The sequence below is a fragment of the Myodes glareolus genome, chromosome 9 (genome assembly GCF_982192425.1).
Source record: "Myodes glareolus chromosome 9, mMyoGla1.1, whole genome shotgun sequence".
Classification (NCBI taxonomy): Eukaryota; Metazoa; Chordata; class Mammalia; order Rodentia; family Cricetidae; genus Myodes; species Myodes glareolus.
In genome coordinates this window covers 37,186,974-37,210,510 of record NC_142034.1, presented here as the reverse complement: position 1 = coordinate 37,210,510, position 23,537 = coordinate 37,186,974, and the positions used below count along the sequence as shown (strand labels likewise).

The following is a 23,537-nucleotide window of genomic DNA, read 5'->3' as shown; positions in this document are numbered from 1 at the left end:
CCCTTCCCTTCAACCCTCTCCCAAGGTCCCCATGCTCCCAATTTACTCAGGAGATCTTGTTTTTTTTTTTCTACTTCCCATGTAGATTAGATCCATGTATGTCTCTTTTAGGGTCCTCATTGTTGTCTAGGTTCTCTGGGGTTGTGATTTCCTAAGGTTTTTTAAAAAAATGTATTTGAATACTACCTTGTGAATGTTCTCTCTTTGTGTCCGTCCGTCCCTCCCTCCGTTTCTCCCTTTCTCTTTTTCTCTCAAACACACACACACACACACACACACACACACAGTCACTTATACACACATTTGTATGGATTTGTACCATACAAATTGTACCAATGTACAATCATTGTACCAATGATTGATGGGCATTGGCTGGCTTCCTCTGTAACTCTTATACCTCATTTTAAGACAAGGTCTCATTAGTTCGACCAGACTGCTGGCTAGCCAGACCTTGAGATCTACTTGTCTACACCTTTCCTCCAATGCTGGAATTACAGGTATGTCCCACCACACCAGACATTTTATGTGGTTGTCAGGATTCGAACTCAGGTCTTGTTTCTTCCCAGCCTGATAAGACTCTTTTATTAAGAAACTCCTCCAAGTCAAGTGGTGGTGGTGCACGCTTTTAATCCCAGCACTCGCGAGGCAGTGGCAGGTGGATCTCTGTGTTAGAGGCCTAAGCCACAGAGAAACCCTGTCCCAAACAAACAAACAAGCAAATAAATAATAAAAAAGAAACTCCTCCATAGTTTCTACTTTGCTTTATTTAATCCATAGTTTGGTGTTTGCTGAATTTTCCTCTTCTTCTACATTGTACTTTAAATTGTCCTATTTTACACAGTATCGACAGTTTCTTTCCCCCTGTGATGGGGCTTGAACTTGTGACTTTGTGCAAGGTAAGTACTTGCCCTATGACTGAGCCAATTCCAGCCTAGTTTATTTAAAGCAATATACACCTGCCACTTCCTTTTTCTATCACCATTACTGATGTGCACTGCCCATTTCTCTACTTTTGGCTCCTCTCCCACCATCAGACACACTGTCTTATATACACAACTATGATGGTCTTGACAGTCTGTGATAGTTTTGTCTTGGAAAGACGCCAATCTTGTTAGGTCATTTCTAATCCCGTGGCTCCCTCTGCCACCCTCTTCTGCTTTCCTTCTTCCTCCTCTGCTGCTTGTGCATGTTAGAGAGTGTACTAACACCGAGCCACAGTCGTAGTTTGTATGTATATTATTTATCGACCTTACTATTCAATTTACAATTTTATTTTTGTATTTACATTTGTCTTGAAGCAAAAGATTATTGCTCAGGGAGGGAAAGTATTTGGCCTGCTTTGCTCATTGCACAGGGCACAAAGTGCACATCTTAAGTGACCAGTGCTAAGAAGGATTTGGGTAAATGGAAGCCATATATATTCTTGGGTATACAATGTTAGCTTAGACACAATGACAATCAATCCCTTAAAAATCCACAAAACCTTCATACAAAACACTTGCATTCTAAGGTAACATGCTACAGAGATGCTGGCTCATCCATGTTCACAATAGCTGAGTTATAGAACCAGCCGGGTGGCCATCAACAGGTGAGTGAGTAAAGAAAATGGAGCTTTGTGTAGCCATGAAATGAAAAAAATTGTCGGGAATTAGGTACAACTGGAGAATTCATCATACAAAGTAGAACAAGCCATTATCAAAGCAAAGTCATGTTTACTCTCCCTTGTGGGCACATGACATCATACATATCCATGTGAATACATGTGATGTGAGAGGTGAAGGGAGGCTAGGTTAAGGATGAAGAGTATGAGGGATAATATGATAGAGAGTCAAGGTTGGGGGGGTCCCCACTCTTTACTTGCAGCATGCAGGATGCAGAAGCTGAAGGATATTTGTGAATTCTAAACTGGCCAATGCTACATGAGTCCCTGTAGATGTAAGTTTCTGTCCTACCTGATCCCACAGCCATTCAGTCCCAAATAAACACACGAAGGGTTATATATAAATTATAAACTGTTTGGGCTATTGTTCAGGTTTATTACTTAAAGTTAACCCATAATTCTTACCTATGTAACCAGTAAGGCATTCTCATCTTGCTTCCTCTGCTCTGGTCAGTGACTGCACCTCTGTGTTTCCTCTTTCCAGAACTCTCCTATCTCGTTGTCCTGCCTATATTTCCTGTCTAGATACTGGCCAATCATCATTTTATTAAACCATTATGAGTGGCAAATGTGTACATGAGCGTTATCCCACAACAAGATCCTGTTGCATAGAAAAAGAAGCTGTATTTTCCCTGCTTCTGCTCTTGAACTGATTTTGACTCCTCAGTGCTGGGGTTAAAGGCATGCACCATCACACCTTGTTCCCTCCACACTTTTTAAAAAGAGGATTATAATATAGAATGAAGGTATAGCATTCTGGGAAACTAATGTAGAAGGGGAGAATTTTAACAATTGGTAAAAACAACAAATTGTACTTCGTATAAAAAACTGGAGGCCTTCATTTGCTTATTGAAAAGTTTGGACTTTATTTGTAGTGCTGTGTAAGGTATCATGACCTGAAACAGATGAGTACAGGTCCCATGAAGGCCAGTGGTGTCAACTACCTGTAGTTACAGTGAGTTAGATGTCAACATCCAAAACAGCTTCAAGGCTACTGGCTGATAGTCCAGCCTCATGGACTACTCCAGCGGGGACTTCATTATTATCCCAATTTTCTCAAGGTTTCCCCTAAGATAAGTGTCCACAAACAGCAGAAAGTAGTCTCGAGAGCGACATTCACATTTCCAAAAGATTGGCTATGAATGTTTTTCATCATTTAAGGAGGGTTGGTTGCAAATTGCTACTGGTCATAGTAAAGTTAAAGACTAAACAAAGGAATTATTTTCAAAGATCTCTTCCTATAGGACAAAAAGGGCAGGTTTTTAAATCTACTTTAATCCATAAAGGCAGCTGTTAATCCCAAATAGTTTACATTGGTATGTATTTTAGTTTATTGATACAAATTTAAACTTATTTCTGTTATACTTTATACATGTTTCTACTCTTTTTTGGGGTATTGTGCTTATGTAGCTCATTTAAAAGTGTAATGTATAATTAAAAATATAGATTAATAGTTATCTGTAATAGTCAAACTTATAGTTATCTTAGGTATATTTTCGGGGTCATAAACATAGGTAGGTAGGTAGATAGATAGATAGTCAGTCTTCAAATACCTCGGAGCTCTACAGAACATGCCACTTAACTGCTTTGATAACTTTTCATGATGAGACATGTCTGCTCCTGGCAGCACCAATCTACTTCAGAGAAGATGGTGGGCATTGAGGAAACACCATGTGGAGATTACTTTCTTTGTGGCAGAAGTTAGCCACGGGTCAAGAAACTGCCATTGCCTTGACTGCTGATGGTATGCTGTCCAAGTTGGACAAGCAGGACGCAAAGTCTTGCCAAACTTTGTCAAGACAAGGTGGGGAAGTACTTCAAATATCCTACTTCACAGAAAAGTCTGTCAAATATTGTAGAACTGCAGGCCAAAGATGGATGCCCCAAATTTACAGAGGAACATTTGGTGACTATCCAGGCAGCTAGCTATTTCTGTCATTTCTTAGTTTTAAAAGTTGTTCTTCTGCACTTCCTGTTTACTCAGGTAATATTATATCCTTCTTAGGTCTATAATGGAGTTCAAAACTAATCATATGTAACGTTTTTTTTAGTTATGATTAAAGGTAAATTAAGTATAAAACTTTAGACTCACAAACATAAGATAAATAATAAAATATTTTGTCAAATATAATGAACAGGATATTGTAAATGTAATTCTTCCTTAGTAACCATAGTTTTTTTAAGTTGAAACTTTCCTTTTTAATTATACAATAAAGAGGAAATGCTTTGGAATAATTCTCTTGCTGTGAAGATTTGTCAGTTGGATTTGTTGATTGTCCAGTTGCCAGACAGGAAATATAGACAGGACAGCCAAAATAGTAGAAATCTGTAAAGTGGAAGGGTAGAGTCAGAGAGATGCCAGCATATGCAGAGGAAGCAGGATGTAACAAGTCATGCATCATTGGGTAGAACTTAGATAAGAAATATGGGTTAATTTAAATAGGCAGAGCTAGTTAATAATTAGCCAAAGCTATCAGCTGAGCGTTTACAGTTAATATTCAGTCTCTGAGTGGTTATTCAAGGGTAGTTGTGGCCCAGGAAAACTCTGCCTCCAGGTGTCTTTGGTATTAAGGTCACTTAACATCCATTTATTGTGGGTAACCATGAGCGATGACAGGAGCCCATTGTTCTTCCCTGCTTGGGGAGGTTTCCATGACAGGTCTTGTGATATCCATTTAATAACCCTTGTTTTATTGGAGCAATATTGTCCACTCATGCGGGCAGGGTTCCACTTCTTGTGGATCACTCTTCTCACTCTTAGCTCTCTGGTCCTTTTATATCACATATATTCTAACCTTTCTCTTTCATTCATTCATTCATTCATTCATTCATTATTCATTCATATATATATTGCTCTTGATCCCACTTAAACTCTTACAGATCTGTCTACCTGACTCCCAAGTGCTGGGATTAAAGGTATATGCTACCTACCATGTTCCACCCTTTAAATTTTAAGGTTTCCATATGGCCTTTTATGAATCCTTCTGCTGCCTTCCATTTCCTCCATACTCCTGCGCCTTCTTTTTCTATCTTCTTTTGATTGGTATGTTAATGCTTTTCTCACGTTCCAGCTTTTACCTCACATGTCCTACAGCTCTGTTGTTTGGTCTGGCTGCATTTAGGTTGTCTGTGTCCTCATAGTATCAAACCACTTGCCATTATGTCCCCACCCCCTGTCTCTGCTGCTTTTATTAGTTCCGTGCCTTATTTACTTTTTATTAACCTATTGGGCATGCATATTGCCTGCTTTGCTAAAATTGAAGTGAATTCATAAAACATACCATCGCCTGCTAAATTGTAGTTTGTTGGGAACGTTGCAGAAAAATAACCTGTTATCTGGTTCTAGCCCATTTTCCTCACACCGAAGGAAAACTGTCACTCCCTGTTTCCTCCTCTCTCTAGCCACGGCAGTCAGAAATCTGTGTTTTGTCTCTATAGATTTACCAGTTCAGGAAATCTTAGACAAATGGATTTCTATATGATGAGACTTTGTGTCTCAGCTTCTTCTACTTAGCATGTGTTTTTGAGGTTCCTCCACATGGCAGAACATGTCAGTTCTGCATAGCAGGATAGTCTTTTCCTATGCTTATTCCACTGTTTATCTGTATTGTGGGCGGCATATGTGTGACTCCACTTCCGGTTATTACACAGTTCTGTTGTGAGCTTTGATGTACCAGCTCTTGCACAGACATATGCTTCCACTTCTCTTGGGCGTGTACCGGCTCTGGGTCACAGGTAGTACTGTTTTACTTTTTGAGTAGCTGCCAGCCTCGTTCCCAAAGGCAGAACACCATTTCCAGTTCCCACCTGTTGGCAGCTGCTTAAAGGCTCATGTCATCTGATGGATTTCAGCCCCTCTGGCAGGGGATGCCTGGTGTAATGGTGCATCTGGTGTGGCGGGAGTGTCTGTGATGGGATTCTGTGGGTCTTCACGTGGCAGCCGACCACCAGGAAGCCACGGCCACAGGCCAGAATCTGTGTGAGGAATAACCTTCAAAGGCATACCCGCTCGTGACTTGATTCCAAGCAGGCCCCACAGTTTCCCTACAACAGGGCTGTGGAGATGGCTTGGTACACAAACTGAAGACTTGAGTTTGGGCCCATGGCACCCATGAAACAGGTGGGTGAAGTGTTGTGGGTGAGATGCAGAGGCAGGCATGCCCTTGATCCTCACTGACCGTGTTGGCTGGTCAAATTGATGAGCTGTAGGTTTGCTGAAAGGTCTTTTCCAAGAAATAATGGGAAAGATGGGCGAGGTAGCTGGCCAACATCGACCTTTGCTTTCCGCAGGCAAGTGTATGCACGTGCACACACACAGGTGGTATATGTACATAAGTGGTATATTGCCATGAATTAGAACCAGGCACTCTTTACAGAATCATGTGGATGCCATTTGACACCACTCATAGACTGTTTCTCTTACTCAGTCTTATTTTCACTTTAATATTTTGCCCAATCCAGTGAGAGTAACATTGTGTTATTTTATTGTTTTGAGACAGGTTCTTTGGTGAATTAATTTAAAATATTGAAAATTAATATATAATTAATTGATATTAAATATTAAACTATTTTCTGTATTTATTCATATATAGTTATTTTGAGGTAGGATCTCACTTAAGTCTAGCTGATCTGGAGCTCACAGTCTTGCCTAGGCTGACACCGAATCCCAGGTCATCCTCCCATTTTAACCTCCCAATTTCTGGGAATACAAGTGTTGTTGCCCTGTGGTGTGGAAACCCTGCTGCAGCTGCAGGTCTGGTCCATTCACATGCTTCGGCAGATCCTAGATGAGGTGGATGTTGGGGTGGGCCAACTCATAACCCTGGTTTTGGGTCTGTGCTCCTGGCCCTCACACCAAGGTCAGCTCTCTTGCACTGCCCTGGCTCCTTCATCCCTTGCAGTGATGAGAAAGGGGCAGGGCTGGTTCTCCTGCTTCTGTGTCCGCAGGTTCCATTCTCCCAGTTCTCCCATACATCCAGCTTTAGGGCCAGCTCTGTTGTGTTTCCCAGGCATGGTGTGGGTGCCTCTCTCCAAGTGCTACCTCGTGCAGTGATGGGTGCCTGGGGTGCGGGAGGGGGAGTTCTCCCCACCATGCCACCATATGACAGATGAGTAATGGGATCTCTCTCTCTTTCTCACATCTTCCGGGCTGGCTGCCATGCGAGGTGCAGGGCTGCTGTCCTGAGTGTTGCCGCTTGCAGGGACCAGGGACAGGGACAGCTCTCTAATGATCTCAGGATTTCTACTGCTGTGATGAAAACATCACAGTTGAAGCTGCAATGGTGGCACACGCCTTTTATCGCTGCTGGGGAGGCAGAGGCAGGCAAATCTCTGTGGGTTTCAGTCCAGTCTCATCTACAGGTCAAGTTCCTAGACAGCCAGGGCAACACAGAGAAATCTTGTTTTGTCAAATGCAGAGAAAAAAAGACAAGACAATTGATACCTTGTCAATTTGAAACACAACACTTTTTAAGACATAACCTTTTCTTTTTTAGTTCACTCTCAAGATGTCAGATTAATATCACAAATATAAAGCATATTACAAACTTAAAACTCCCATGGTCTCTACCAGTTCAAATAGTTCAAATGTTCAGTCTCTCAACTGTGAGCTCCTATAAAATAACAACAAAAAATAATCCCTACACTTTCTTCCTTCAAGAGGGAGGAACCTGGGTACAGTCACAATCTGAACAAAGCAAAACCAAAACGGAACAGTGTAAGTCACTCAGTGTCTCATTTCATGGAAGTTACGGTCTAGAGTCCTCCAAAAGGGCTGGGCCATGTCTCTGGATACGTCTTCTGCAGCACACAGCTTGCCTTCTAGTCTCAGGCATGATGCTCACTGGACTGTCATCTCTAAAGTGCTAGGAGCTCCCGCTGTAACCCTGCTTTGCCTTCATCAGTTGCCTTTCCTGGACTTTGTTCAGGGACTCCAGTCCTCCCACACAGGGCCAAGCCTCAGCCGCTCAGCGCGCCGACTCACTGCAGTGATGCTGGCTGCTTTTCAGTCACCGCTGGTCTCTGCTCCACCCCACCTGCACCCACTATCCCAGTAAAGCATAGTTTGACTTTAGGGACTCTGGTCTCCTATTAATCACAGCTGCTTGTTCAGCCTGACCTGACCAGAGCCAGAGATTCTGCGCACAAATGGTCCACTGGAGTCTTTGCTTGCCTCTGAAACTTCCCAAGTCAGACCTCGATCATCCACTCTCAACACACTCATTCTCTGAGCTCCTACAGAGCAGCCCACTGAGTTAATTCATTCAGTGTCAAAGCCCATCCACAATCCTCCCCAAAACACATGGTCCGGTCTGTTATAGCAATGCCCCACTATCCTGGCAACAATTTCTGTCTTAGGTCAACACCGTGATCTAAAGCAACCTGGGGTGAAAAGGGTTGATTTGGCTTACACTTCTCCATGGTAGTCACTGAGTAAGGAAGGAACCTAGAGACAGGAACTGTTGTAGAAGCTATGGAGGATTGCTGCTTGCTGCCCTACTCCTCATGGCTTGCTCAATCTGCTCTCCTAGAATGGAGGGCTACCAACCCAGGGGTGACGGCACCTACAGTGGGCTGGGCCCTTCTCCGTCAATCATTGATTTAGAAAATGCTGTGAAGGCTTGCCTACAGCCCAGGCTTGAAGAGGCATTTTCTCAGTTGGTGGTCCCGCCTCTCAGATGACTCTAAATTGACATAAAATTAGCCAGCACACAGAGGTTGTAGTGGAAATGCCTAGATATAGTGAGTATGTGAAGGGGAGTGAGCTGATAGGGTTTTGTAATTGGTTCTGGATTTGAGAATTAGGCCTAGTTTATATTTGCTTATTCAGAGTTTAAAGAGATTTGGGTTCTTTTTGCTTGACTAGTGTAATTTTTGACTATAGATTCATCTAAATGATAATGGTGGTTTCCTGGTCGTGCCTATCTTCTGTGTTCATTAAATTTCCATGTTCTCTCATCCCAGAATCCATGTTATTTTGTGGTTTAGAATTGCTTTTAAAGAAAGCTTTTTCATTAAAAGGGGAAAAAAAGCCTTGATCTTTAAATAGTTGTAATCAACATTTCTCACTGACGTGAGCTGACTATATAAATTCCATTCCTTCGGCTATTGTAATACATGAAAATTAGGAATTTCCCCATAAAATATTAATAACTTCCTTTGTGGATATGAGTCAGGTGTACAGCTAACAGATTTTTTAGATAAAAGTTTTCAACACACTTGCTTTGTAACTTATTATAAAATACCTCACTTATTTGAGTGCTAGGTCAGTTGAGCTGAATTACACTCATTTCTGTATTGAAGACAGAAATGACAAGCTTCACTTACTGTTTATTTTGATGCAGGTGTGTAAAAGGGACGCCGTTGCTTCGGCCGTAATCCGAGTTTTCTTACCTCGTCTACTCTTGATCCTTTTTCTTTTTTCTGCGTCAGTCTTTCACTCGCAGTGAACTCAGTTAAATCCTTGGGTTTCAAAATTTCTAGTAGGAATTTTTTGTTTTAAAGAATCAGGTTCATCTTGATGTGAGGTCACAGCTCTGTTTGAGTGGCAAATGCATAAGTCTGTATGCCAGTCTGTCTGAGCTTTGGAGAACCCAAACAACTGTATGACTTTCTTATGGCATTGTGTTCTGTGGAGCGCAGTACAAAGCAAAGCTTGGCTTGCAGTTTGGCGCTTGTGGGACATGCAGACCCTGTGGTGTATGGGAAGCTTTCTCTTTGCTGCTTAAGAGCAAAATCAAGACTGTCTTCGTGTGTTCTACACAGATAGAGGAGGCTTTTCAAAGGAGAGACTGCTGAGCATGCCCAGCAAGCACATGGTCACATTATAAATGTGTGAATCAGTGAAAACTCTTATTTTAAAGGACTACTACTTTGGAGTAATGGTTGGGTGTTTTCCTCAATCTGTATATTGTTTATAGTGCTGACCTGTTAGTTCAGTTCACACTGAAGAGTCTTCATGGCATTTCCCTCCTGTGTGAGGATTTTGGAAGTGCTGACGCTGCCAGGAGCACGTCACTGGAAATGACACTCTGTCCCCTTCTGTTAAATTTCATTGGCTGCTAAATTGTCCTCTGATCAGCAGTAGGTCAGATATATTTCCGGTGTAATATTTGCATTTGTTAACTTTAGAGATTAAATTTCAAAACTTTAGAAAATTTTCTCCCATCTTCAGTTGCTCTGTGTACAGCAGAGTAGTACACAGTGTCATGATAGGACAGCCATCCCCAGTACTCGGTGTGCCCAGTCCGCTCTGTGCGCCACGTCCTGGTGGTGCAGTCCCCGGCCCTTGCTCTGCAGTTGATTTTTACACAGAGAGGGGGCCATTACGTTGTGAGATCTTTACTTTTTTTTTAACTTTAAAAACTAGCATGTTTGTTTTAAAATTTTAATTATATCTGTGTATTTGTGTGTGCATAATTAGTATTTGGGTTTCTTGGGGCATAGGGTATATGTAGGTGGAAGTCAGAGCCAACTTGAGAGGTGGTTTTCTTCTTTCACTTTCTGAATCCCAGGGACTGAGCTCAGGCGCCCTTTGTTGCCAGGCCTGTGCTTTACTCTGAATGTTTGTGTTGGGGTGATGGATGCTGTGGAATGCTTGTGAAGGTGAGAGGACAACTTGGGATGCAGGTATTTCCCAGTTTTCCCTGCTTCAGAACAGGCTGCAGACAGTGTAGACAGAATAGCTGGCTGGTACCTTTTTAGACATATGGCACTTTTCCAGTTAATTTTAAAATACAGTAAAGACTATCAAAATTTAATTGCATTATACTTTCGATAACAATAAACTGGCCAAAAATTATATGTTCATGTGCATTAAGCGTCTTTTTATTTTTGATACGGCTGGCCTGGAATTCCTTATATATGTTAAGAGTGAGCTTGGGGCTGGAGAGATGACTCAGTGGTTAAGAGCATTACCTGCTCTTCCAATGGTCCTGAGTTCAATTCCCAGCAACCACATGTTGGCTCACAACCATCTGTAGTGAGATCTGGTGCCCTCTCTGGCCTGCAGGCACACATGTAGGCAGATATTGTATGCATAATAAATGAATAAACATTAAAAAAAAGTGAGCTTGGGCTACAGGTGTGCACTGCCACACCTGACTTCTGCTGGGCAGGTTTCATCTATTATTATTATTATTATTGCATTGTGAAATGAATCTTTGAAGACTTCTGTGTGTGTGTTTGATCTTATTTTTTCATTTTCCTTCATATACAAAGGTCTGATGATAAATATATGTATCCCTGTGTCTAGTGACCTTAATAATTCTTGTATCAGCCACAGCAGTATCTATTGCCCAGGGACATTATATGTGTTTCCTCTTCACACTGTTGAGCTTTATATGCACACAACCAGGTTTTAAATAATGGAAGCTTTCTTTCCCATAACTGTTTTCATTTATGCATAGACCTAGCCTGCCTTGGAAAACTGAAGTTTTCACTTTCTGCTTAATGTTACCATCACATTAACAGTATATCTGACATTTATATGCATTATCTACTAATTTTATTTGTTTATTTGGAAGTCACTTTAATCTTTTTTAAAAATGTATTTATTTTTCTTTTTTGGTGTTCTGCCTGTTGGTATGTCTGTGTGAGGGTGTTGGATTCTGGAGTTTCAGACAGTTGTGAGCTGCCATGTGGGTGCTGGGAATTGAACTCAGGACCTCTGAAAGGGCAGTTGATGTTCTTAACTGCTGAGCCATCTCTTCAGGCCCTCATTTCAGTCCTTTAATCAGATTAAAGAAATATTTCTTACAAAGAACATGTTACTAATCTGTTCACAAAATCACAATCTTCTCCTTACTATTGATTCTACCCTATTCCCTGGCCTTGAACTCACAGAGATCTGCCCACCTCTACCTCTTGAGTGCCAGGATTAAAGGAGTGCGCCATCTGTCCGGGCCTAATCCTATATTTAAAAAAATGAGTAACCTTGGGTGGATTATTTTTATTTTGTGTGGTAAATTTTGAATGTCTTTTTTTCTCTCCCCCTCCCTCTTTACCCTCCCTTCCCCCTCCCCCTCCCCTCCTCCTCCCCTCCCCCTTCCCCTCCTCCTTCTCTTCCCTCTTCTCCCCTCCCCCTCCCCCTCCTCCTCCTCCTCTCCTCCTTCTCCTCCCCTCCCTCCTCCTCCTCCTCCCCCTCCTCCCCCTACTCCCCCTCCTCCTCCTTCTCCTTCTTCTTCTCTCAAGACAGGGTTTCTCTGCGAAACTTTGGAGCTTTTCCTGAAACTCGTTCTGTAGACCAGGCTGCCCTCCATCCTACTCACTGAGACTCCTCTGCCTCCCAGTGCTGGGATTAAAGGCAATTGCCATCACTGCCCGACTTGAATGAATTTCTTAATGCTATGTGCTAAGAAAATGTTTGGTGTGCTGTCTTGTATCCTTTCTCAAAGTAATGTTTGTCTTTTAGTACAACACCACCGTACTGCTGTGTGGACCTGTATTCACTTCGTACTGGGGAAATGGTGAAGTCCATTCAGTTCAAAACACCCATTTATGATCTTCATTGCAATAAGCGGTAAGTATTTTTCATTATTTATTTTTAAATTGTAATGTGCCTCCTTGCCATGCAGAATTCTACCAATTTTGTAATTTCAAGTCATTGAAAAAAGTTTGAATTTCTTTCTAATGCAACAGTTAAGATTTCACATTGAATATTTCCCAACCTACCGACCTAACCATGAGTTTTCAGTGTGATGAAATATGAATGGAATTTGCATAAGAAAATGGAGGAGCACAGGCAGTATCTATGGGAATACAGGAAAGTCAAGTATAGGGGCAGTGTTTGTCTCTTCATATTCATTGCTGAGCGTCAGACCTGGCTTGTTGCATATGTTGCTTGGTAAGCATGTGACCATTAAATTTAAGCCAGAGCCCTTGAGTATTATTCTAGAATAATAATCCCATCCTCTAATTTTACATTGTTTCGATGCAAAGTCTTGACTTTTCACAACAGAATTAAAAATGGATTTATTAGATCCATTTTCCTTCTTTAAAATTTCTGGAAGATATTTAAATGTAGATTAAGCTACCTGAAATCTAGTGAATACTGACATATTAAGCACAGTCTCTTAGAGAAAAAAGAATCTTGGGAATTTAGTCTGTGCATCACTTTGCTTTTATAGGAGAGAAATCTGAATTTTTAGAATGAGAAAATATCCTGATGGAGTCTTAGGTACAAGGTTTAAATCTGCTTCCAAGAGCAAATGCACGAGGCAGGCAAGTGGCTCTATGAGCAGAAGAAGCTTCTGCTGTGGAAGCGTCGGGACTTAATTCAAACCCCAGAACCACAGGAAGTGCTGCGGGTGTCTGTTACGTGTATGGTTTCTTGGAGATCTGAAACTTCTCTTACCCTGAGCTATTTTTTTTGTTTTGTTTTGTTTTGTTTTTCGAGACAGGGTTTCTCTGTAGTTTTGAAGCCTGTCCTGGAACTAGCTCTTGTAGACCAGGTTGGCCTCTAACTCACAGAGATCTGCTTGGTTCTGCCTCCTGAGTGCTGGGATTAAAGGCGTGCGCCACCACCGCCCAGCCTCCATTCTTCACATTAATAGTTGATCATTGTTTTTACTTGAAATTAGTAACATTTACATAAGTAAATATTAGTGAGTACAATGGAAAAGATTTCACAATATACTAGTTAGTATCAGAAGCTATTAAAATCTTAGCAGAGATGCATAGAAACTGTATTCATTGATGTTTTTTTTTTAGATACATGGGTACCCAGCACTTGGGAGGCTGAGGCAGGGCCCCGAATGTTAAAGGCAGTATAGGCTACATAAGGAGCATCCCCTTTCATCCTAAGAGGCTCTGGATTCGATAGTGGGTGTGGACAGAGCAAAGATAAAATTAAGAAAAAATCAAGAACTTTTTAATAGGTTTGGCAGCTTTCATGATTTCAGTGTTATTATTTAGTCTCTATTTGATTAAAATCATCTGTAATTTCTAGTAACAGGGGAAGAAGGCAAGTTGAGCAACTTGATAGAGAGCCGAACTTGGACCAGATACCTAAGCCATTTAGGCTTCAAAATTCTTCCTGGTACAAATTATATAGCCATATATCACTGGATATTAATCATTTTACTGGTATGATGTTTTTGTTTTGTTTCTTTTTCTTTTCTTCTTCTTCTTCTTTTTTTTTTTTTTTTTTGGTTTTGTTTTGTTTTGTTTTTTTGAGTCAGAGTTTCTCTGTGTTCCTTTGGAGCCTGTCCTGGAACTTGCTTTGTAGACCAAGCTGGCCTTGATCTCATGAATATCTAGTTGCCTCTGCTTCCAGAGTCCTGGGATTAAAGGGTGCACCACCACTGCCCGGCGGTGCTGGTATGAGTTTAGATAGTCTTTCGTTGAGACTTGCCCACTAGGTTGTTCTATTGGTTGCAGTCGTCTGGAGCATTAGTGTTTGGTCTGTGTGATGACTGTGGGTGTCTAGTGACTGATGAGGTGAGAAAGGTGTGAATTACCTTCCTTTTCTATCATCATTCTTGCACTTTTATTTTTACCTGTAGATTTTCTTTTATTGTTTCTGTTGGTAGAATGCGTGACTAAGTTGGTGTATCATTTGTGGTTTTAGACAGGGTACAGGCCGTGTTCATGCTCCCATGATACCCTTCAAACTGTTGGAATTACAGGTTTTCCTTCCCCTACTTCTGCTTCTCATATGTGTATGGTGTGTGCATGTGTGTGCTTGCGTGTGTGTGTTCTCGTGCCCATGAACATATGCACTCAAGGAGGCCTACAGTTGATGTTAGGAATCATCCACCAGCATTTTTGCACACTATTAGTTGAGGCAGGGTCAAGCTAGTCCTGGCTAGTCCAGACTAGCCAGACTAGCCAGACTAGTTCAAGCTAGTCCGTTCTGGCTAGTCTCAGTAGCAAGCTCCCTCTAGTGAGCTTCTTCCCCTCTGAAGCTGGAACTACGGAAAGGCTTCGATATGCATGTAGGTTTTGGGGATCCAAACTCAGGCCCTTGTGCTTCTGCAGCAAGTTTTTTAAATGCCAAGCTAAAAGCCTCCCATCTTCGCCTTTTATTTATTTATTTTTTAAATTTCAGTGCCCATTTGCTTATTTTGAGTTTCTGTTATTGGTTGTTTATGTTTTCTTACTCTGTGGTTATTTTATGCTGTGTTTTTTTTTTTTTTTTTTTTTGGTGACTAGTATTCTGTTGGTGTTTATTTTTTCTTTGGTTACTATATGTATTCTGTGTATTTTTTTCATTTTTCTGCTTTAATTAAGGTACATTAAAAAGAATTCTTATAATTTTTTCTGTTTTTATATATGTTGACTTATTTATAATTTAACTTGATCATATTGTAGTTTCACTTTTGGTTTTATAGTTTTTATTTAAAATATTATGGACCATTGTGCAGCTCACCAGCCGTGTATCTGCTAGACATGGGCGGGCTTTGCATTGCATCAAACACAGAAATGATTTTCAGAGGTGAATTTCAGAGAGGGAAGTGGACACTCAAGTCATGAACATCCCTTTGCTCACAGAATTCAGAACTCTTTATTTGGTTCTGCTAATCATGTATGTGTCTGTCTGTCTTCGTGTGTATTTTGTTGCTGATTTTCTTCATATAGAATGTTACTGTATTTATAGTTTGTTATTGTCTCAAGCTGTTGATCCTCCTGCTGGGATCACAGGCATGCTTCTCCATACCTGTGTATGGAGAACAACAACAGGCTGTATTTCCTTTTAGTGTGCTTTGTTATTTGATTTTTTTAAATGGTGGATATTATGTGTACAGGAGCAATAGAGATGTTGGTACTTTCTTTGCTGGGAGTGTGAGGAATTGAAGAAAGGGAGACGGTTTGGGGCATCCTTTAGTGCTAGGATACAAATTAAATTTTCTGTTGAGTGTAAAGTTTTGTGTTGTGTCCTTGTGGGGAGACTGTCTCTGCCTCTAATGTGCACAGTGCACACAGAGCAATCAACACATTATTTACTTGGTAATAGAAGAAAATGTATCCAAGGATTGACATTCTCAACAGGCAGACTGAATAATAATAGCAGTAGCATAATAGGAGTAGTAATAGTATTTAGAATCCTTCTACTTCAGCAAATGAAAGTTTTCTACATTTCAGGACTCGTTTGCTGTGAGATGTTACACAAATAAATCTTACTATTTCTCCACCAGTTTTTTGCATGTGTTAGATTTTCCTGTTAAAATTTCCAAAAAAATTACGTGAATTACCTAGTAATAAGAATGATGTTTTATTGAAATAGTCACTAAGTGTGGAATTTGTTATTCTAGAAGAAATAGTCAGTATTTGGATTGTGTTATAGGAATTTTACTTTAGAACAGTAAAATCATAGCTTAATTATACAATCTGTAAATTCTTAATTATTCCCCTGGTTATTTGTAAATTTTGTTTTCTAAATTGTTTATAGAGATTGTTATTAATATTAATTTGTCAACTCTTTAGAAATGGCATATGCTGCGTGTCAGACTTCAGATTTTTTTCGGTGTGCTGAGAAATTCTGCAATCTTTTTAAGTGATAGATTACATAAAACCATTCATATTTAATTGTGACTTTAACTAGCATTGAACACCACATTTAGTAAGTAGCCTACTGGTTAATATTATCCATTCTTAGTGTTGTTTGTTTAATCAGAATTTGAAAGTGAAACTGTTCAGAGTTCAGTTATAGCTCTAGAATTTGTCACTTGGTTTGTATGAAAGATTTTATTGTTTTTATTCTCAGATTTTTGGAATCAGATATTTCTACCCTATGTATTAGAAATGTTTTATTTTAAAAGTATGATTTTAATTATTTATGATTCAATTCACAGAATTTTCATTCACTCATGTTTCCATTCTGGTTTTTCCCCTCTAATTTTAGGATCCTCGTCGTAGTCTTGCAGGAGAAAATTGCTGCCTTTGATAGCTGTACTTTCACAAAAAAATTTTTTGTCACAAGTATGTACCAAATCATTTTACTTCCTGTCTGTACGTTTGTGTTTCTGTTGCTGACTGGATGCTGTCAGCAGTGTGTTTCAGCCATGGTCTCTGCCCGTGATTCTCATGGGCGCCATTACTTCGTAACTTCTAATCTTAGAAGGAATTTTACCATGCCAAAGCACTTTCCTCTTATTTCTGTATAGAGTGTAAGATTTCTTTATATCCTCATTTCGGGTGCCCCTCCCTGTTTCCTGCAGCTGTGTTTGAGGCAGATCATTTAGCATGTCATCTGTAGTACAGAGGTGATTGCATTGTGCTCTATGAAGGAATTTAAACTTGGAAGGCTGTTTACCCTTCCTTTGCCTTTACCCCCTGATTTTCACTGCTGTCAGGAGCTCAGCAATCAGCCCGGAATCTAGCTAGAGCCGGTGTTCAAACACAAATTCAGCACTAGGTTTTGTAGAGAGGCAGAGGGTTGGGGTAGGAGGAGAAGTGAACGGGGAGCTAATTAACTTTAAGGAACTGGAATGTGAGACCTGGCATGCCGAGTTGTGAAGGACAGAGACGATCTGGAAATGCCAGCAGGGATCAGTTAGCTGTTCAAAATGCCCGTCGTTCTGGAATACAGAATGTCTTTTGAATTTTATTTTTCCTGCAACCCAGTAAAATAATAGTTCCCCCCATTTGTTCTCTCTCTCTTTTTTCCACCAAAGAGTCTGATATATATATATATATATATATATATATATATATATATATATATATATATTTCTCACAGAAATAGCTTAGTGGGTTTCCATTTTGAAATGAAATACGATATGGAGTACACAGACTTTTACTGAGTAGCTACTTCATATTATTGAGCCTCAGGTAGTAATTCATATAGATATTATCCCTTTCCTATAAGGTCAAGTTCTCTGTTATATCTGCATTAGGTATTAGAGATAATTATCTGCACCCTATACTACACATCATACTATATAATATGGTTATATAATATTCAATATGGTTCTTGTTTCACCTTTTGTGGAGCATGAAGAATTGTAAATCTAGGCCATCCCTCCAAGACCTTAATCCTTTTTTCTGAGTTGTTCCCCTTATGCTCAGTCCATCACCTTGTTCATGCCTCTGCTTTGGGAACAGGCAGGCAGTGAAGCGCCTGGAGTCCTGCATGGTGCAGATGAGTTAGACAGAGCACAGTTGGACACCTCAGTCACATCCGGGCTTTTCCTGTGGATTTGTCATTCCATTTCAGCAGTGGTTTTTAGTTTGTGTTTTTAAATTTTTTTGTTATTTGATATTGATTACAAATAAGGTGTGAAGGCTTCTTCAGTACTAAGTATCTCTGTTGGTGACCCCATTTTTGTTTGTTTGTTTGTTTGTTTTGATTTTTGAGACAGGGTTTCTCTGTGTAACTTTGGAGCCTTTTTTGGAACTAGCTCTGTAGACCAAACTGGCCTCGAACTTAGAGAGATCCTTTTGCCTCTTGCTCCAGAGTGCTGGGGTTAAAGGTGTATGCCACCACAGCCAGGCAGGGTTTTTTCTTTTCTTTTCTTTTCTTTTCTTTTCTCTTCTCTTCTCTTCTCTTCTCTTCTCTTCTCTTCTCTTCTTTTCTTTTTTTAGGTCTTTATTTATTATGTATACAGTGTTCTGCCTGAATGTATGCTTGCACACCAGAAGAGAGCACCAGGTCTCATTACAGATGGTTGTGAGCTACCATGTGGTTGCTGGGAATTGAACCTAGGACCTCTGGAAGAAAAGCCAGCCCTGTTGTAACCCCATTTAACTTTATTCTGGAAATACATTCCTTGGTAGTTACTTCTGTATCAATTTAATTGCTCAGAACATTGAAATGGGGTGGTGGAGACAAACATCATTGGTTTTCTTTTAAAGTCTCATTTATTTTAAAAATTTATTTGTATGTGTGAATGCGCACTCCGATGCTAGAAGAAGTCTTGTGTCCTGGAACTGGACACTTACAGGCACTTACCTGGCATGAGTGCTACCTTATAAGGAACATTATTAATTAGTGAATCATCTGTCCTACCCCTCTTTTTTTTTTTTTCATGACAAGGTTTCTCTGTGTAGCCCTGGTTGTCTCTATGTAGATCAGGCTGGCCTCAAACTCACAACTGGCTTTATCTCCTGAGTGCTGGGATTAAAGGTGTTTGCTACCACGCCCTGCTCCCCCCATTGTTTTTAAAAATTATTTTTTACTTTTGTTTGTATCTTGTGGATACATAGGGCATGGCGCATGCATGCTGTTAAGAGAACAGCTCTCAGCAGATGCTTCTCTTCCTCCAGCTTTCCATGGCCTTTAGGGCTTACATTAGTGTCTGCAGGCTTATACGGCATGCACTTTATTATGGGCCATCTTAATGATCCATTAATTAATGGGTGGAGTGTATGTAAATGGAAATTAAGTTTGGAAATTTGCATATTAAAGGATTTTATCAGTAGTTAATTTTTTTCTCATAATTAGTAAATGGCATTAAAGTCCATAGAGGCTTCCAATTATTTGATAACATTGTTATTACAATTGAAAATTCACAATTTTCATTATTTATGAAAAATACTAATTTTTATCCCTTGCTAGTTAGTAACAGTTTTGATGTTCTGATGAAGCTAGAGTTGGTGACTTGCACTTTAGGCTTCAGAGAAATTTCTTTTTCCTCGCTCTATCCCCTTCCCTCTTGGCCCTTCCCCTCCCTTTTCCCGCTGTCTTGCCCTGACTATTCATTTTCAGCAGTCCTTCTCACTTTAACCCACAATGGTGTTACAGCTGTCGTCCTTCTGCCTCAGCCTCTGAGTACTAGGGTAATATTACAGGGGGTGAGGGGTGTCTCTCTGTCATCCCCCATTCTCCCCCCATCCCGTGATCATGTCTCTCTATCGAGCATCGTTACTGTATATTCCTAAATACTTAACCTTGAGTTTCTGGACCCACTGAATAGTTAAAGCCATTGTCCTCCAGTATTAGTGTCTCTTGTCCTTTGTGAATTGTTCACGAGAGGAGGAACAGTTCAAGTGTCCCCAGTGTTTCTGCCTTTTTAAGTGGCATCCAAACTGCTCGCTAAGCCATCATTGTCTTGTAGTCTGTCACAAGGAGAGATTCTCACATACTCTCTCAGACTGGGGATACCTCAAAGCCTCTATTAGTAGAGATTGCATAATACACAAAATATAATGGTGTGATTTATTCATGCTTGACACCTATGTAGAAGGATAAGACCGGAGGATTGCAAGTTCAATTCATATGTGGGCAACTGAGTGAGAAACTTTTACAATAAAAACTGAAAAGAGGCTGTTGACACACACACACACACACACACACACACACACACACCACATTGAAAAACAAGTAAAAAATCCGAACCCTCAATTAACCAACCAACCAAAAAGCCAGCAAGTGTTTAGAAAGCAACAACAAAAACCTGTGATTTCTTGCTTCCTACTGTGATTAACAACTTTTGTAGTTTTTGCTCCAGTGTTGCTGAACTTCATTAATAAATGCTTCCTTGTCCTAGTGACAGGTCTCACTTCATACTCCACTCGGAAGTATCGTTCTCAGGAGTGGGTACTCGATTTCTAAACTCTAGGGATTGAGTTTGTGCAGGTGATTTGAAGTTGGTTAGATTGATGTTCATCAAGAATCAGAATCGCAGATTTAAGGCTTTACTCAAGGGATTGAAGTCATAATCCAGGCCTAGTGGCTTCCACCTGAAATCCTGGCACTTTGAATGCTGGAACAAGATGGTTGCTGTGAATTTGAAGCCTGGTTTGCATACTGTGTTCCAGGACAGCCATAGCTCTACAGTGAGAGACTATCTCAAACAAAGCAGACATAACAAAACTTAAAACAGCACCAGGTAAAAACATTTCAAACCAAATTCGGTGTCAGGTGTCAAATTCTGCCACAGTATTTGACATACTGTGTCAGTGTGTTAATGGCAGATATTTTTCTTTAGTTTTGCACCACCCAAATCCTTCAACTAATTTTTTTAACTGTATTCAAAGTTGATACAAATCTCATTTATTTTTCTGTATTTGAATTTTTTACAGAGGTTGACTGAGGAGTTGGGAGACTGACACTATGATGTCTTTTGTGGCAACTCACTTACCTGTAGCATGTGCCTTGTCTCTGTTTAGTCACACCCAGTGGGGTTATTTGTTTGTTAGACAGTTTCATGTAGCCCAGGCTAGCCTCATCCTGTAGCTAATGATGTCATTGAACTTCCTATCCACATGCTTCCATCTCTGGAGTGCTTCTAATGCCTGGTTTCTGTAGTATTGATTGAGTCTATAGTTGGCATGGGTTAAGCAAGCTCTTTACCAACACAGCTGCATCCAGCCTGGTACCCAGTCCTGAAAGAAATAGGATCATGCCCTGTGTAGATCACCACTTAATGAGGATGTCGTTTTGATCATGCAGACATTTAACTTCTGAGGTAGAATGGGAAGCTCTTGCATAATGCATTCCTAGCTGAATGCCTCCTTATATATGAATACAATGAAAGTATTGTAAAATGAGTAGAGTCTGCTGTGCCCATCAGAGCAGGCATCATGGGGATTTGTGCCAAAGAGTGGATGGAGCAGGTAAAGGGAGCTGATGGAGGACTGTTAACAGAGCGTACCCAATAGGACCAGAAAGGAGACACCCTTGTGTTTGGATGTACAGAAAAGTTGGTCTTGAGCAGCTGTCCGATGTGGAAATTCAAAACCCAGGTATGAGTAGGAAAACAAAAGACAAAGACTGATAGATGTCATTAGCAGTCATTTTAAGGATCCTTTGAAGTTGAAAGGCAGATACAGAATCTCCAGAGAGACCCGAGTTCTGATAAACAGGCTCTGTGCATCTGCCTGTGTTTCAGTTTGAGAAGGAAAGTTATTTGGTGCAATCCTAATGTTATTAGTGCTAGAATGTCTGTTCTTTGTTTATGTTAATGATGAACAACACATGGAACACATGGAAATGAGTTTAAAGTAGCTTTAAAATGCAAAGTTAAAATTTTGGGTAAGAACTGCTTTGCTTGCTTGCTGCTTTTTTTTTTTTTTTTCATATTTTGGGAAAGCGATGCCTTGGTGTCTCTCCAGGCAATGACCACTCCCGCATGTTTGTAATGTGCAGCAGAAGGGATTGGAGTCGTGTCATCTAGGTCAGTGTGGATGTTAAATTTACTGCCGTGACTTTGGTAAAGGTAAAGAGGGCTGCTCTGGTGTCTCTGGCGCTGGTCAGAAAATCTGCATGTCTGTACATGTGCAGTGAGCTAAACCGTGACACCTGTTTCCTGCATATGATTCCCACACTTGAAATTTTAGATCCATTGTGCTGAAATTTGTTTGTTTCATATACATGCAAAATGAACAAAATCTAATGTGCAGATTTCCTCATCGCTTTTTGAACTTTCAAATTGATATTTAAAATAAGTGTACATACTTCTGGGTTGTGTTCTGATTTTTTTGCTCTCATCTAATATGTGATCTTTGTGACTGGTGTCTAACAGAACATAGGGTGGCATTCCACTTGGTTTGTAGCCTTCATTATTGCTCCACCTCTTAACCTCTCTATGCCTTCCTGCCTAATGCTTTCCCTCGTTTCCTCTGTCTATACTTCCTTCCATCCCTTCTTCTTCTTTGTTTTTTTTGTTTGTTTTTGTTTTGTCTGGACTTTATATAGCCCAGGCTGACTTTGAAGTACTTACCGTCCTGCCTCAGTGTCCCAAGAATGGTTTATAGATACGCATCACCACACATAGTTCTCAGGTCTTATTTATTTCTTTTGTAATATTCCTAAATTTTATGGTCATTAGACATGTGTCTGTTAATTGGTTAACAGATAATACTTTATGTATCCTTCTAGAATGTGTGGTTGATGCTTTGATGAAACTGAGTATATGTTTTTATGTGTATGAGTGTTTTTGCTCAATGCCCTTGAGGTTCAGAAGAGGGCTTTAGATCCTCTGTAACTGGAGTTGCAGAGTTTTGAGGTCCGCCATGTGGAAACATGGAATTGAGCCTTCATCCTCTGCAAGTCAACAAATCCTCTTACTACCGTGCTGGGTCTCCAGCCCTGAAGCCTCACATACTCAAGGTAGCATCTTTCACTGTGGGCTCGCCTGGGCACCTTTGTTAAAGGTCAGCTGACTGAGGCAGGGCGACAGTATAATTAGTGGTGTTGCTCACCTCTAGCCTCTGGCCCAGCACATGGGAGGAAGAGGCCTGTCTGATCTTCATAGCCACAGGACTGAGAGTGGTGAAGTCGTAGTAACCTAAATGTGCTCAAGTTTGTCTCTGGTAGGAACAACCTTCTGGCCTGCCGTCAGGCTTTCTGCAGAACTTTCAGTTGTTTACTCAGACAAGGAACTAGGCCAGGCTGGCCTCACACTCACTGCAGCCCTGCCCTCAGCCTGCTGAGTACTCAGATTACCTGTGTTAGCCACCACACCAAATGCAATGTTATAGGAGTTGCTGGGGGCTCTTAATTCTATCTTCATTGCCTTCAGTTGCCTCTGCTCACTTTGTTAAGTGGCTCGTAAACATCCCCTACACCCTTCACTTGTTTTCAGAGTTTACCTGGAGATCAGTTAATTGTTAGTTAGTCATACTTATACAGTTGTGATGGTGCTGGGTGGCTGACACCATCTTGGTCTACTTGAGTTCCTAAGAACCTAGAACCAGTAAGTAATTTGTCTTCCTGAGGTTGCAATCCCACATGGGAAGAAGATAGGGGCTACTATCTAGTGTCATTTGAACTAGTTATGGGAGCTGATTTGAATTTAGGATGTTTAGACTTTTGATTTTTTTTTTTTGAGATAGTAGTTCTGACTGGTCTCGAGACCACTTTTGGCATGTCCTGTAAGTCTTGATGTTCCTGCCTCCACCTCCCTTTTTGATCTTTAATGACAATTCTGGAGATTAGCTACCTCAAATGTGATGTTAAGCATTCAAATGTCTCATTTTAGTAGGAGCAATTTCA

General features: G+C 40.5%; 1 protein-coding gene across 14 annotated transcripts in view; it reads left to right on the top strand.

Moving 5' to 3' along the window:
• Bcas3 (BCAS3 microtubule associated cell migration factor) overlaps window positions 1-23,537 on the top strand; it is a 479,995-nt gene that overhangs the window by 89,789 nt on the left and 366,669 nt on the right. For all 14 annotated transcript variants that reach the window (XM_087910149.1, XM_087910146.1, XM_087910147.1 and 11 more), the window contains exons 8-9: window positions 12,072-12,179; window positions 16,503-16,579. In XM_087910149.1, coding sequence (XP_087766275.1) covers window positions 12,072-12,179; window positions 16,503-16,579 — 185 coding nt within the window. The remainder of the gene's footprint in view (window positions 1-12,071; window positions 12,180-16,502; window positions 16,580-23,537) is intronic.